The sequence below is a fragment of the Alternaria triticimaculans genome, assembly GCF_023758025.1.
Source record: "Alternaria triticimaculans strain BMP 0046 chromosome Unknown scaffold_8, whole genome shotgun sequence".
Taxonomy (NCBI): domain Eukaryota; kingdom Fungi; phylum Ascomycota; class Dothideomycetes; order Pleosporales; family Pleosporaceae; genus Alternaria; species Alternaria triticimaculans.
The window spans coordinates 1,190,876-1,206,369 of record NW_026055965.1 but is presented as its reverse complement, the minus strand read 5'-3'; the positions used below and the strand labels follow the sequence as shown (position 1 = coordinate 1,206,369).

General features: G+C 52.8%; 4 protein-coding genes across 4 annotated transcripts; all 4 read right to left on the bottom strand.

Annotated features, from left to right (window-relative positions):
• Window positions 1–37: 37 nt before the first annotated feature.
• On the bottom strand, window positions 38–1,227 carry J4E78_006315 (uncharacterized protein; the record flags this gene model as incomplete). Its single annotated transcript, XM_049366928.1, has 3 exons — window positions 38–44; window positions 89–607; window positions 677–1,227. The coding sequence occupies 3 exons, from the start codon at window positions 1,225–1,227 to the stop codon at window positions 38–40; spliced, it is 1,077 nt and encodes a 358-aa protein (XP_049221634.1).
• Window positions 1,228–2,591: 1,364 nt separating this feature from the next.
• J4E78_006314 (uncharacterized protein) lies at window positions 2,592–3,081 on the bottom strand (the record flags this gene model as incomplete). The annotated part of the gene is made up of 2 exons (XM_049366927.1): window positions 2,592–2,798; window positions 2,866–3,081. The coding sequence occupies 2 exons, from the start codon at window positions 3,079–3,081 to the stop codon at window positions 2,592–2,594; spliced, it is 423 nt and encodes a 140-aa protein (XP_049221633.1).
• Window positions 3,082–4,353: 1,272 nt separating this feature from the next.
• Window positions 4,354–6,929, bottom strand: J4E78_006313 (uncharacterized protein; the record flags this gene model as incomplete). Its single annotated transcript, XM_049366926.1, has 2 exons — window positions 4,354–5,954; window positions 6,002–6,929. The coding sequence occupies 2 exons, from the start codon at window positions 6,927–6,929 to the stop codon at window positions 4,354–4,356; spliced, it is 2,529 nt and encodes an 842-aa protein (XP_049221632.1).
• A 2,883-nt stretch (window positions 6,930–9,812) lies between these two features.
• On the bottom strand, window positions 9,813–11,612 carry J4E78_006312 (uncharacterized protein; the record flags this gene model as incomplete). The annotated part of the gene is made up of 3 exons (XM_049366925.1): window positions 9,813–10,974; window positions 11,022–11,381; window positions 11,446–11,612. 3 exons carry the CDS (start codon window positions 11,610–11,612, stop codon window positions 9,813–9,815), a joined length of 1,689 nt encoding a protein of 562 aa, XP_049221631.1.
• Window positions 11,613–15,494: the final 3,882 nt, after the last annotated feature.

The window sequence follows — 15,494 nt, the reverse complement described above, 5'->3', positions numbered from 1 at the left end:
GTCCTCGTACCTCGGTATCTTGATCCCCTTCGCCTTCTCATGTTCTGTACTCGCAAAAGTACAAACCTGCAAATCATCGTGTATATACCCCCAATCACTAAAATGATGCAGTTCCTGGGGCTGCAGTAACATGGCTGCAGCCAGCGAATGCACAGGCGCATCACCCCATCTCTCATAGTAAAACCCGCCGTCCCGGTCTAGATAGTCAAAGACGGCGCGATACGCATCTCCACGGAAGAAATCCATATCCGCAATCTCAAAGTTGGACCAAAAGTGACACATATTCCACAGATCACCCCGCTCATCTCTATTGCGCAGCGCAGCTAGCATGCGACGAAAGGGCCACGGCATCCAGCTTGCGTCGACCATGGCAGTCCAGAGCGTGGAGGTGGGGATGCGGTATTCATTCTTGAAGAGGGAGAGTTTGCGGAAGAGCGAGGGGACGGTTTGGCCGCGCTCCCAGAGGGCGGTTGTGTAGCCGTAGCGTTTCTTGTGGCGGGCCATTTCGACAAAGGGGTCGTAGGTTATGGCGCAGGTGAAGGAGATGCTGGGTTCGACGCGCCAGTAGTATTTGTAGGGGAGGAGGGCGGGGTGGTCGTAGAAGAAGCTGTGGGGTTGTTGTCAGTGTTGTGCGCTGAGTATGGGAGAGAGGCTTGGGGTGGACGATGCGACGTACCCAGATTGAAAGCGGCACATGTGGTGGTAGCTCTCTAGTCCTCCGTATTGTATGCCCCGGTTCTTCATATGTTGCATGCTCTTCTTCGCACGATCTTGGTCGATCCATTCGGGATACCCCCACATCTCCTTGGGTATGACTTCGAACTTGACGTCTGCGCCTTCCCCTACTGCCTTGCCCACTTTCCGCTTGAAGTCCTCGGTCCATTCCTCATCGTTTAGGAAAACCCAGGGATAACCAAAGTTGTCGTTGAACTGTTCCTGCACGCTTCGCACGCTTGAAACTGCACCCTTGACTTCCGAGTTGCGCGCGAGCATCATGAACACGGCGGATTCGCGCGCAGTCGTGTTTAGGACGGGGTCCTGACATCCTGTGTAGAAGGGCGCATCGAGGGGCGGCGAGGGGCGGGGGACATCGTATTTGTGTACGTGGACGTATGCTTCGACGAGCAACAAAGAAGCGATAGCCAAGATCAACTTCCAGTGCGACTGCGCTGTGCGCGATAGTGAGCGTAGCGGATGGCTCCCTGGTCGCGTAAGAAGTTTGGGCATAGCGACGAACCCATAATGTTTAGCAGGAAGTCGAGAGAGGACACCGTGCGAAAACGCGATGAGACTGCCCAGCCCATTCCTTCTTCACGGGTGGCTGCATGAGAGCCATCATAGTTGCTGCGCCCGTCCCCTAAGGCCAGATACGGCCTAATTGTCCGCCTGAACAGGGCCGTTCTAGCCGTTTGATTGATGCATCCCCGGACCCCCATGGGCGTTAGCAATCGACGGTCAGAGGAACAAACACACGCCTGGATCTGCCCAATTTCTAGGGCGGGACGAGGATAATAGAGACATATGGATGTCAATGAATGATGTAAATTAGATGTTAGGCATAAAGTCCAGGTGCTGCTCAGTGTGGTACGGTGATGGCAGTACCAAGTTGACAGCCAAGGGACCTCGGGAGGGGATGCAGGTCTGCCTAGCCATGTCAGGTTAGCTCAGGGCTATCAGGGGGCCTAAACTCAAAAGAGGCATGCATGTGTTTATACACAATTGGTGATTGAGACAGCGTTCTTGAATACGTGTAATTGACTGTAATAGTCTAGCAATATTTGCTGAAATACGGCCTTCTGGGCTTGCGCGAAGTGTTGTAGCTGCTTGCGAATATGCTTCGCCTCGTGCCACCACATCTATAGGTACATGTCAGAGATCAATGTCTACAGCGATACGGACATTGAGCTGTACAATGGATGCATCGAAAGTTCGTTTGGTCACTGCATTCGTAAAGCAACACCTTTGTGTCATCTGGAAGGACATAAAGTAGTAGGCTATTTGGCACGCAATGATAACAGACGACCTGAGTTCAAGAGAGAAGCACCATCAACATCACCTAGCAAGAAGAGGCTTAACAATCCCCCGATCGATACGATGTTCGTCTTAATCACCAAGAAAAGAAGAATACGAAGCAGGTGTTGCAAATTACTCAAAGGGGCAAAGCATACATACTGAAGCTGAACAGGGTATCGGGTCGTGCAACAGCGATCCACAATGACGTACAACAGGCGGTGGTTCGCAGCAATACGCAACAATCCAAAAGAAGCAGTCCAAAGTGTCACAAACGACACGAGAAGGGTACGGCATCCGAAGCAAACTGAGACATGCGCAAAACGAGACGTGGGTATTCCCAAAAGCAAAGGGTCCTGCAAAACGCAACCAAAACGCCATGAGCCGTGGGGCTTTTCAATCTCTCAGGTATCCCCCAGTGTTTTCCATGCCGCGAGGCTTTCCATTCTTAGTAGGTATAGTGTGGGTATCCGTGGGGACGAGGTATGTCTGTTCGTTGTGGTAAAGGAGTGTAGGTAAGTTGGTGGGTGTAAGGTAGCTTGTGGTACTGGGAGGTGCCGGTCCAGCGTACTGGAATGCGTTCATATCCGGCGGTCTAGACGGTCGACGCGCGACTTGAAGCCTTTGACAATCTCTCCAATGCGACGGACTTTGTCGAATTCTACTTGGAGCTCGTCGATTTCGCGGAGGATGGCACGGAAGCGGGCGATTTCAGCGTCGGCCATTTGCATGGCGTTGCCGGCGCGGTCGTACTGTATTTGGGTTGCTGTTTGTGTCTGCTGGGTGAGCTGGCCATTGTCAGTACTACACCACTAATAATCGACACCGTGTGAAGCTATGAACATGACAACTCACATACTGCCAGCGCTGCTGGATGGAGTACATCAGACGGTCAAAGTGGGCGCTGAGCGCCTGCAAACTAGAAGGATCCAGGAGGAGACGGCCTTGGCTGGAGGCGTGAGAGGCAGCGCGCGAGGAATTGGAGCCTTGCTGCGAGGCGGCAATTTGCTGCTGGAGATATCTGCTCTCGCTCGAGTTGAGGCCCAGGTCAGACACTGGGATGGCGGACATGTGCACATAATTATCTTAAGAACATGGTCGATCGGGAAGTCTGCGCCCTGGCTTCCGCGTGTGTGACGGCTGGAGAGGATGCGGGCGGAGCAATTGTTACTAGTGGGCTACGACTGCTGGGAAACGTTACAGCAGGCCTGCGTGGAGGAAGAAGGGGAAATATGCACGCTGATGTGGTTTGGGATCAAAGGGCGAGTGAGATGCGCCAAGCGGCCAGTCCGGCTCTCAAACCCTCTCACCAAAAAGCAAAGGCCTGCGAACGCCCATCTATCCCACACCCTCATCTCCTCTTAGCCGGCTGCAGCCCTATGTACTGCCGTCCCCATGCGCCCGTACGCAGCCGCCCTGAGCTGTCGCCCAAGCTGCACATGCTGACATCCGCGACGCAGCGCGTATCGCACCGGGCGAGCAGGCGGTCAGCGCATTCACCCACTGCGACATGCTGCTGAACCACGACTGCTTGCTTTTGCGCCCGTACGACCATAGCGCTGTGCCGCACTCGAACTTGTCACGCCCATTAAAGCGCGGGATAGTGTCTCCGCACCCACACCCTCTCCACAATCAGCGACAAGGATGCATTGATTGTGCCGCGAGGTTCATGGGTGAATGTTGACCCCACCAGCTCGCATCAGGAGGGGTAGGGTACTCCTGGCAGGCCGTGGACGAACCAGATGCAGAAGGTGACAATGGTATGAGAGCGTGACGACCATGTGCCGCTGGAGGAGCACTCCAAGTATCAAGCCTCCATGTTCCTACTGCCCGTGGTATGGCACGCGGTGCTTCGCCATGGCGTTGGTGGATGTCGTCTTGCCGAGGCTGAATGCATGCCAGGCAATGCTAGCACAATGTCTCCTGAACGCGTACATTCCGTGTCAGATTTTTATGCAAACTCTCTGGAGTCAATGTCGCAAACTTAATTCTTCGTTGAGACAGAGTAAGCTGATCTGTGGATTATTCTAGACTCAAACCCAACACATGCGCTGTAAAAGAAGTCTTTGTATCATCTAATTCAGATAGTTGTAACACTCGAAGAAACTACGCAACATACAATACAGCCCTTTCGTGGCTGCATTGTCTGTTAGGAGGCGTCTTCGTATGTTACAACCACTGACCAAGATGTTATTCGATAGTCTCTAGCTGCGACAGATACTAACGTCGTCGATCATCGTACAGATACAGAGGTATAAAAGGAAAAGAAAAGAAAGGGGGTATATACACCAAGCCGTCCAAACGCTATGCACAAATGAAGGTAAAGAAAAGTACACCCTCGCCCTATAAGGCGTAGTTCTCGGCGTGGAGGAAAATCTCATCGCGCCCACTGTCACTCCACACACTCCTTTGGAGTTGCGCAATCGTCTCACTCACACTAACGCGCATGGTGGGGGGTCCGCAAACGAACACACACGTTCTGCGCCCAAAGTTCTTGCTCAGTCCCTTGAGCAGATAGGGTATATCCGGGCGTCCGTACTCGGTGCTCCAGCCATCCTTCTTCTTGACGGCCGCAGGTAGAAATGCGAAGCGCATGAGATTCTTTTGGAACTCAGTGGGTGTCGACGGGAAACCGAAGTCGAAACCCTGCCCGCCTTCGGTAGGGTTGTGGGAGATGTCCGGATTAATCGCGCCGGAACCCGAAGAGACGGCTTGACTGATGTCGAGGGACAGGTTGCGTTCTTGACGTCGGGCAGCAAGGCCGCGTGGCGCAGGCGCTATAAGATCGGGGTTCGAGCTATGTGCTGATTCGGCAGAGTTTCGCCCGCTATTGTAACTTGGACGTGGTGGTGCGAGGTGGCCCCGATTGATGGGGACCATGTGCGCTTGTGGAAGCGCTGTGATGCTGTCTTCGTTCTCGCGACGCAGTTCAGACTCCTTCTCTGGATCTCCCTGCGCTTCGTCACGGATGAGAGCGGAGTGTCGTTTTGAGGAAATACCGGAAACACCGGAAAGGCGGTGGTCGGCGATGTTCTGGAAAGCATCGTTGACCTTGTCGTGAAAGAACATCGACACAGGACGGGTAGGCGTCTTTGCGCTGACAAGTCCGCCGTGTGGGTTGCGCTTCGCGGCGGTAATGTAGAATTGGCACTCGACCGTCTCGGGAGGCGCATACTCGCGGCAGATGCGCAGTTCTTCTTTGAACCACTCCATGGTTTCGGGACGCTTGAGGGCCCAGATCACATGGATCTTTCGGGTAACAGCTTTGCCATCGCGCATCTTTTTGATAAGAGACAGCAACTGCGAGACGATGGCCGTGATACCGCTGCCTCCAGCAATGAGTACAACGTCATCAAACGCCTCAATGCGCCTCTGCATACCTCCATACGGACCATCGACAAAGGCACGGTATGTGTGCCATGGACCGTGATCGAGAGCGTTGTTGAGGACCTTCCTCGTGAAGCCGCCGAATGGGCGGAAGACGAGTACCATGTCCCGGTAGCCCTCGCCGTACTCCGAAGGGAAGTCCTCGCTGCATAGCGAAGCGATGGTGAAGGGGTGGTTTTCGAAGACCGAGATTCCAGGCATGCGGAGATAGACGTACTGTCCAGGTCTCCACCGCATCTTGGTTGGGATGGTGATCTTGATGGCGTTTTCGGGCATGAGCGTCACGGCGGCCTCATCGCCAATGAGCCAGGATAGCTGGCCTGGGCGAGTCCAGTTCAGATAGAACAGGCGCATGAAGTAGGAGAGAAGCCAGATTCCCAGAGTAGACAGTAAGTAGTGCCATGACGTTAGGTAGTTGTTGCAATGCCAGAACATCATTCCGAGGAAGACAATAGCAACGGGTACGTGCAGAGCCACGAACAGTTCGTACATTCGGTGGCGGAGAGGCGCAATAGAATGCGTACATAGGAAGCACAGTGGCACGAGTGCTGCAATACCTGAAAATCGTCAGTACGTGATCCGTAATTGGGGAGGGTAGTCGTACCAGTTCCGTAAATGTACATCCCGCTCTGTTGCTGAAGCAGCTGCTGGAACGCTTCCTGCGCGCCCTTCTCCCAGACGGGCGTGACGTAGAAGGGGACAGTGTGCAAGATGCTCAGCAACAGGCAGATGTACGCCGCCCATCTGTGCAACACATTCAATCGCTCATGGCTAATGCCAGTGATCATCGAGATGAGATTTGCCTTGGTTGCAAGCGCAACAATCCATGGCATCAGTGCCACGGCCATCATGCCTGAGCGAACGGCCAATGGAGGCGAACCATAAGCGATACTGTCCCAGAACAGTGGCTGCGGAAGGGTGCAGTATAGAACTCCAAGGATCAGAGCTAAGAACACTATCACGACGATAGCCAAAGATGGGAACACGATTGGCCTCCATCCCTTCTTGACCCTGATCTGTGGAATTGGCCGGTAGAAGATGAACCGGAAGAACGCCACCAGGTTGTTGATCGGCCCGACAGAAGAAACGCTGGATTGTTGTTTTGGCGCGCTGGGTAGCGGGCCTTCGCGAGGAAAGAACTTCATGGTGGACTTGTCAGTATCAAGTACCGACATTTCGTAATCTGTGTCGGGAGAGGATGTCGTCGAGGACTGTAATACCTCTTCTTGGTGTAGTGCTGTCCGGATCTTGTCCGTGAATAGATGATAGTATCGCATCAAGGCTGCGATGACAAGCAGAGGTATGCAAAAGTAGACATATGCGAGCGCATATTTACCACTTTTGTTCCACGGGTCCACGGTGCTGGCTTCTATGAGACCAGCTGGGCTTGTGCTGTTGAAAGGTATGTTCACACGTCGAAGCAATGCCGAGACGGACTCGACAATCTCTCTTTCTGTGTGCGACACTACCACGCCCAGCTGCTCCATGGCCACACCCGTCCGCTCCACGAGAGCTTCCCGAAGGACCGGCATATTTGCGTCGTTGGGTTTGTTTTCGCAAAAATTGGCGTGGTGGTCGTGAAACACTTCTGCCAGCAGAAGCCGGAGTACTGCGGGAATGCGTCCTAGGCCAACGGATATTGATTTGGGGTAGCAGAGGCTTAATGAACATCCGGGGGTCCGTTCCTACATGGGTACCGAGATGTAGGATTTGCTGTGACAATGCGTGCAAGGTGCAGCGGAACCTGGATCCGGGGGTGTGTCCTACGGTGGCGCAGAGGTTCCCGTGTAGCAACGACTTATCCACCGCTTAATCCGACATACAATGCGATAAAGGCGATTAAGGATGTTCGGTATAGGCGCAAACGGGTACGAACAAACAAAAAAAGACGTAACAGCGAATTGCTTATGTTCAGATACCGTGCGCGAGCAGCAGTCCGGTTCCTTAAGTTCCATGCGCAAGTGGAGTGCGGGTGACTCGCAAGGGTAAGAACCGTCGTATCGTGGCAGCAAATGGTAAATGATATTCAACCGCTCACCAGAACCCGCGCTATTGGGCCAAGGTGTGATAGCAAGTCAAACAGGGGTCCCTAAAAGAGAAATGACGGATCCAAAGCGCCGTCACATTCGCGGGCTGCAGCAATACACATTAAATTATCGGAGGGCTGCTATCGCCTCGCTGCGCACTGCGCATCATGCAGGATCAGCGCTGTGACTGGCGAGTGGCGGTCCGTCATGGAAGCGGACCGGCCTTGGTCATCCTTTTCGGGCGGGAGGCGCTCTCGGTTGCAGCGGACATCGCCATTCGATCTGTACCCGTTTCTTACATGCTGTTCATCTCCAGAACGTCCTGGAGGTGTTGCACTGCATCAACGTCCCAACCCCCTCCTTACCGAGTTTCCATCTGATGTGAGACAACTCGTCATCGGAGGGCCATAGCATAACCCGCTCAACAACCTAGTGTGATAGCGTGTTAGTATAGGTACCAAGACGCACCTCGCAACCGTATCACAGACTTCAGGGTTCCCGCCCCTCGGTAGCTCAGTTCCATCTGGTGGACCTGAATGGGCTGGCCTTTCGTTCGCATGACCACAGATTGGGCGAATTGGGCGACTGAAGCCCCGAGGCCAGCAGCCCTGCTGGAGAGACTTGCAGCGAATGCATGGGAAAAAGCAGGCCGGTGGAGCGGGGTGCATTGGTGATGCGAAGCTTTGACTGGGTATCGATCGAGGCTTTAAGCGCTGACGATCCGAATCAAGTTTAGCGCAAAGTCAAGCTTTTGATAGGGAAGCCGCGCTCGGTCCTCGTTGGTTGGAACAATTCATCCGACACTTCACACCACGAAGGACACTACAGCACGAGCGTTGAAGCTCGGTAGATCGCTGGAAAAGCTCATGAAAAGAGTCGGTCAAGTCGGTCAAGGGTCTGATCGCACGGCGTGGGTCGGTCCACCCTTCTTCCCGTTCCTTCTCTGGGCAGGAGTGGGTCCTCTCTATCGCGAAGTTCTGCCACGACTCGGTTCTGATCTCAGATTCGCCAAACGACAAGATGCGGTCACTGCCCGGCATCAGTAAGGTCCACCCTTCCTTGAAAAGAGATTGTCACCGTGATACAGTCATACCCTCATACTCAGACTCTTTCCCCTGCATGACCTTCAGAGCGCTCAAGCGGACCAGAGCAGACTAGTCGCACATCTCTGCTTGCAAACACACAAACACAGACTCCAGCATCTTGCAGCCTTTAGGCGCCCAAAGACCACCTTGCCGGCCGCCCCGCATGTTGACGTACATGGACGATGCGTAGCCGCCAGCCCTACAACCCTCAGCTTACCCAATGCGATCAGATTAGTGTGAGAACCGATAATCCAAATTGCCGGATCTTCAGGTACCGCTATGCTTCCAGATTGTCTACGCGCTCAACTACGTGCGGTGGGGTTGGTGGCTGCAACTCTAATCGAACGTGTCAAGTTGCCACGATGTAGCAAGCCCGACGTCTTGGGTGGCGTGCAGTCTGAGCGCTTGGATGATGTCGTGGGCGTCTCGATGGGCCTGTTGGCGCTTCAAGCGTCTTCGAGAAGTGTGGCGATGTAGATCTTGCTCGGTATATGTTGACGTGCAGCAGACAATGTGGGCTCAGCCGAACCGAGCGCGTGTATCTTCAGTTGAGTACAGTGTTATCTTGTCGAAGCGCCCCAGTAAGATGATGTCAGTTAAACCCATGGAAGGGATTGAACTGCCAACATCCGGCAATGTCGGATGCTGTCGCACTGAATGTCCCATATGACTACGCACCGGGACGTGCTGCAAGTTTCAGCTTTGCCTCCCTTAGGCAACTCCAGCAATTCCCGAGCTGAGCATCATTGACTGTTCAGATTTAGAACTTGCGCCCCGCGTGCACATCGGTGTCGCTTGAGCGCGGCAATTTATCCTATCTTACATGCAGGACATGTTTCGAAACATCCGCCCAATCGTAAAGCTGCATCGGAGCGAGCGAACGTGGTCTAACGGCGCTGTGCATGCATACTCATATATTTCCACTCGCCTGGGTTCCTATCACGTATCACGATCTTCAGACGCTGCTCGTGGATTCTCGACGGGTTTTTTCGCTTGTTCAGGCCACGTCGTGCTGTGTCACGACCATCATAGCGATCTAATTATGGCCGACGTCGTTTCTCAATGTTATCCCTGGAACAGGAGCATATGATTTGGGTACTTCAAGGAGCCGAGTATGCTCCTCAGCTTTGGAGCAAGGGTTGATGATGTGTCCTGTTCTGCATGTCTGGATGCGGGTGGGAGTTTCAATGCGGCACAGCGAAGCCAAGATTTGGAATGAATATGGAACGCAGTATGATCATTGTCGATAAGCTGACACTGGTATGAACATCGAACTTCTCTTGAGCTCTACAACTCGCTACAGTTACATCTCCGCATGCGTCGCAATGCCCCACTTCTCCAATAAGTTATGCCTATGCCAGTAGCTGCGGTATTGCTTTCCCCAGAAGAAGAATACAGGGGTCGTGATGATCATGGCTCCAGCCAGACCTGCAAAGGTATAAAACACAACCGCTGGCCCGTCGCTGGCCGCCCAGTCATTGACAAAGTATGAGAAGGCATAGAACAAAAAGTTCTTGAACACCATGTTCATGATGAAGACTTCTGAGCTAATGTCGCGGAAGGAGTCCAAGACGTACGAAGACGCCGCGATGGCGGCTATGACGATGCCGAAAAGGTCCATACCGTGGAAGAAAGCTGTAAGATAGTATGATTTGCCTTCCTCTGCGAAAAAGCCAAAGAGGCACAAGCCGATCACGATTGTTACGGATGGAATCATGCCCAGTAGGCGATATTCCGGCTCGTACACACCCTTGTTCTTCTTCGCGCACCACTTGATCAGTGGGTCGAGTGTTGCACCAAGGAGAAGAGATCCCAGAAGACCACCAAGGAATGGACCCAACGAAAGGTAACCCACACCAGCTGCGCTGAGCAAGTATGGAGGAGCCATGAAGATCTGGGCCATGACGTACGATTGCGCGACAAAGAAAGCAGTGAGCCCTCCAGTCACTATGACCATCCAGAGCACAGCCAAGTTTGTACAAACAGCAAAGGGGGCGATGACAAGTTGCAGAAGGTTATCGTTCGAGTAGGTTCCAGTGAAGATGGCCAGTTCCTGTACGAAGGTCTTCTTCGGGCGCATGGCAGGCGGTGAGCTAGTTGCTGTCTCGATCTGTACCATGTCGTCGCTTCCAGCTTTCTCATCGTCTCCAGCATGTCTTTTCTCGACTGCAGCGAGATCGGCAAGGTTATCGTTGGATAACTCGTCGATATCGTACCGATGGTCGCGGTTGTAGTTGGTCTCCGGAACGAAAAAGAAGAGCAAGACTACTTCAAGGGCCGTGAAAGGAATGAGCATGTGGAACAGATACCGCCAACCGAGATTCGTTGCGATAGGCCCGACGATGATGGCAGAGAAGTTCGATGCGGCGCCCAAGATGAACTGGATGAGTGTCATGAATCCACCGCGCTGGTGGACAAAGAAGAGGTCACCGATCATGGCGACTACGAGAGACTCGAAAGCTGAGCTATTAGGAGTCAGCACATGGTACCCCATGAAAGCTATTATACGCACATGGAACCTCCTTGAATGATGCGCCCAGCTAAGAGACCCTCATAGCTGTATGCAGCACTGCCTATCACAGTCCCAAGTAGGCCAAAGAGCGACGCTACTAGGAGCTGAGGGCGCTTTCCGTACTTCCTGGACAAAGCACTGACGATGGGTCCAACACCTCCTGTCACTAGCAGCATGTACCCTGAGATGACTGTGATGTCGCCGACGCTTTTTCCGAAGTCTGCCGCGATGACTACGAGTGCGGGCGACAGAAGAGGAGCCAGAACAGCAGCGTATAGCACAGAGCCATATGCGACGATGACCATGATGGTCATCTTCTTTGTGTACGACCAGTTTAAAGGGTCATTGGGGTCTTCGGAGCTACGTGGTGTCAACTATGTTACGAGTGGAATGCGCCGAACAATCCTCCTGCAGGCACACATACGGTTGAGGTATCAAGATGACGTCTGCATCTCTACCAGTGCCACGCTTCAACGTCGCAGCTGCCACTGTTCCTTCGGCAATTGGGAGAGTGTTTTGTTCCTCGCTGAGGACGACAGTCGCCGGCACATGGGCCAGGTGCTTGTCTTCGACGATACCGAGGAAACCCATCGCGACGGTTGTACCCGCACTATGCTATTGAAAATTTCCGAAAAAGTAAAAGAAGGATGAAGCGAAAAGCAATGGAAGGATTCCGAGGAACAATTCCAGGATGCAGCTGTCAACAACGTGGGACGGCGCGCGTTATGAACGATCGGCATCCCCAAGTTTCGTCGACCTCCACGACCAGGGGTAGCGTGCGCCTTCTGGGGTTCAGTGTTCAAGATGTGGTCTCTGCGACCCCCGCACAACTCTCTCTCATCTGAAGCCCCACAGGGGCCGGCATTTCATAGGCTTTTGTGTGCCAATATTGGGGAATGCCTTGTCGACAAACGCACGTCTAGGCTGGCCTTGCATCTTATCTGGTCTATAGGACGCAGGGCCGAAAACGGTGCATGCACATGCATCTCAGATGCGTTTAGCCTGATTGTGTCGTCATACAGGAGTATTGGATATCATCAAAAGTGGGCGTTAGAGGGTAATGAAGACGCGAAACTGCACAAGAGGCGCGCATTCTACAGGAAACTTTGGCCGTCGCGTCCTGCGAGGACGGGACGCAGCTGCCAATTTTGCGGAGACCACGCTAGCTACCCCGCAGAGCCCCACAGCTGAGACTTAGCGCGTGAATTGCCTAGCCGTGCGCGTCCGAGCAGCGCCTCGCGAGTTTCGCAGTCTTGGTGGCGTCTTCTCCAACTCCTTTCTTCAGCTATCAAGATATCGCAGCCCTCACGCTAATATCAAGTTCCGCCGTTCCCACGGGGCGGATGTGGTCGACTGTACTTGGTGTTACGGCCGACACCCGCTGCGATATCGTGCCGGCAGACTTTACACGTTTGGACGCCGAACCACGTCAGCAAGGTCCACCAAACCCACATGGGATTGTTGGTTTGCCTTCGACATCTGCTGCCTGGCTCGGTTGCTTTGCCGCGAACAAGAACGAAGTAATATGCGTTCGCAAAGAACACTCGATCCTCGACAAAGGTCCGCATCATGTCCCAAATCGGGCCATCATCTTCTTCCTAGAACACTCTACTTGACTGCATGGCCATTGGAGCAGGATCCCTGAGACACATGTTCAAAACGTGGTATGCGAGGCGACCTGGAGGGTACAACTCGGAGCCGTGGTGCTAACAACGCATACGTACTGCGAGTGCTTTGCTACTCGTCCGCGTCGTGAAGAATGGTACATCCAATCGCGTGCGCGACAAATCTCGTAGTAGCCAAGTAGTATGCCAGCAACAACACTTTCGCTGACTCAGAGCGGCATGTACCATGGATCACTCTCGGCGAGGTCAAAACACAGGTACACATGCTGGGCGTTTGAGTATTTCTGCAAGACATTGTTCTTACCTCCTTGTCTCTCCCCTCATACTCATATCCCGCCCACTGACTCGGAAACTATGGACTCACCACCCTACACTCCCGACTCCGCAGCAGAAGATGCACCAGACAATATATGGAAAGCCCAACGCCTATACCAGTTCCTCCTCGAGAACATAGCTTTTGCGTATGGAGTAAGCCAGGAAGCACTTCTCGAGGCACTTGCTTCAGAAAATCGGCTATATCTACCACTCAGCGGGAAAGTGAGACCTGTCATAATATCTTCAACAACGAAACAAGAACGCAAGGAGTACCTGCCCCTCTGCAAACTCATACGGGACTCCCGAAGACATGTTCGACTCGGCCAGTACAGCTTAAATACAGAATCGGACTATCACATCCTATATCAGCAACTCGTCCTTCCCTGCCAGGCCTTGGAGCTGTGTCCATCGTACGTCGGCTCATGGATTGCAGACTACAACGACCATCAATTCAACCCTACGAAACGTCTCGCAACTTACCTCTACGATGATTGCGCACGTATACAAATACTTGGCCATACATTGCCATTTCCGGTCGTGTGGTACTCTGCAATTTTGCAGACGAAGCTCACTGCTGACGACGTCTTCGTCGAAGACTTCCCGCCGAATAAAAGGACTCAGTTGCTTCTGGGTTCCGCCATAGCACGCTTTGGAGGCAAGCACTTTCGCTATCGAAGACTTCGACCTCAGAGGAGGATATTACATTCTAAGCTGGGAATGGAAGAACTTCTCAGACTTGTCCTGAGGTACGACGATGCGAGGCATGGGGTGGGTTGGTTGAGATAACATCACGAGCGACGTGGTGGCTCAGCCAGGGAGTCAGACAATGTGCTTGTACCCAATGTTGCGCAAATAACAGGCGTTATCTGCGCAATCATGCGGAACAAACCATAAGGATAGCGATGGTATAAGCTGCCTTTCTTCTACCCGAGGGGAGGCACTGGCTTAGCTCGATTCTGTCCCAATGTCTCGGATGTGGCGGACCCCTACTCCTAGCCCCGTAAGGTCTTCTACGACACCAAATACTACGACTCCCACACCAGTCTCGATACTACCTCCAATACAACATACATACGTCCTTCTCCGTCTCTCAACACAAGAATACGCCGGCTGTCACGGCAGTCAAAACATCATAGCCTCAGAACCGGAAGCACTTCACGTAACACCATCCTATCACGTAGCTTGTCAACTTCTCCAGCTACATAAAAGGAATACGACGGATTTTCGCAATGACTATGCATATTGTCGAATTTCCTACATGTACTCTCCCCCACCCTCTTCCGAAGTCGAAGGTTGCGACATCACCCTTGTGAGCCGGTTCACGGATGCGCCAAAAACGATTGTACGCTTTCGAATCCAAAGGGTAGAAGTAGTGCGTGAAGTGGACGCCTTTGGGCGCAGAGTATAGCGAAGACACTCGGAATCCCACACGAAAGAAGCGCACGAGCTTCGTATAGGCTCTTTCGGGCGAGCGATGTTGCCAAGGAAGTTAGTAGATGGTCTGCTGACGGTGGTGCGTGAGGGAAGTGGCTGTGCGTAGATAGTGCAAGCATGTATGTGTCAATATCAGTTGTATGATTGCGTTAGAGTTGCCAGACGCCTACAAAGACGCTGTTCAGTGCGTTTCAACATCCAAACCGACGTGTGTATTCCAGGGCTGACTTTGCGCGTGGAATCCTGAACATGATTTGACTATCTAGATCACAAATGGATGTGGTAGCAACTCCTCTCGGACGATGTGCTCATTGACCTCATAGCCCCGAATAAGGCTACCCGAGACATCATCGGTAAGGCGTTAACGGAGGTGCGCGTCAGAACAGAGTTCAGACAGCTGGGGCGAGTTACAAGCGTGAAGCATTTTTCCACGTCGTACATATCAGTGCATCCAAGGGTACTTTTCGCTGCGCCGTCGTCGACTATACTTTCATGGAAAGTGCAAGAGATGTCACATACGCGCCAAGAGAACACGGCCAAGATCTCTAGCAAAAAGGACCTGGCAATATGAACCTGGAAGAATTGTGATTTGGACTTCTGTGATGGTCAGTTTGAAAGGAAGCATTTGCAGAAGAGATGGGCGTACCTTGGGTACAAGATGGACTATGCTACCACATATCAAGGTACCGGGCTATAGGCTCGCGTTTCTCGTTGCTTCTAGATCTCTGAACCGCTATCGAGTCACTCTACGAGGAAGCTCGTGTTTCGTTAGGAGGGCGCCTGACATAGGATGCCCTAGAGGTACTCGGTGTGTTGTATGTTAGCAGATGTTAATATTGGCTACATCGAATACCTTCCGGGTGAGTCGTGTCGCTACATAACACTAGTAAGCAAATTCAGAATTCTGGTAATCATCGCTCATAAAGGCAGTAATACGCTGCCAAATTCTGTGCGTCCCAAGCACGGAGAGTTCTTCAGCTGATGCGGCTCATCTATCGCGTTGACTGCGTTCGTGCGAGGGTATGGCTGAGAGTGGCATCTTCTCCCAAGAAGGCATCACAAGAATATGGTAGCATACTCACGAAGGCTGATGCTGGGC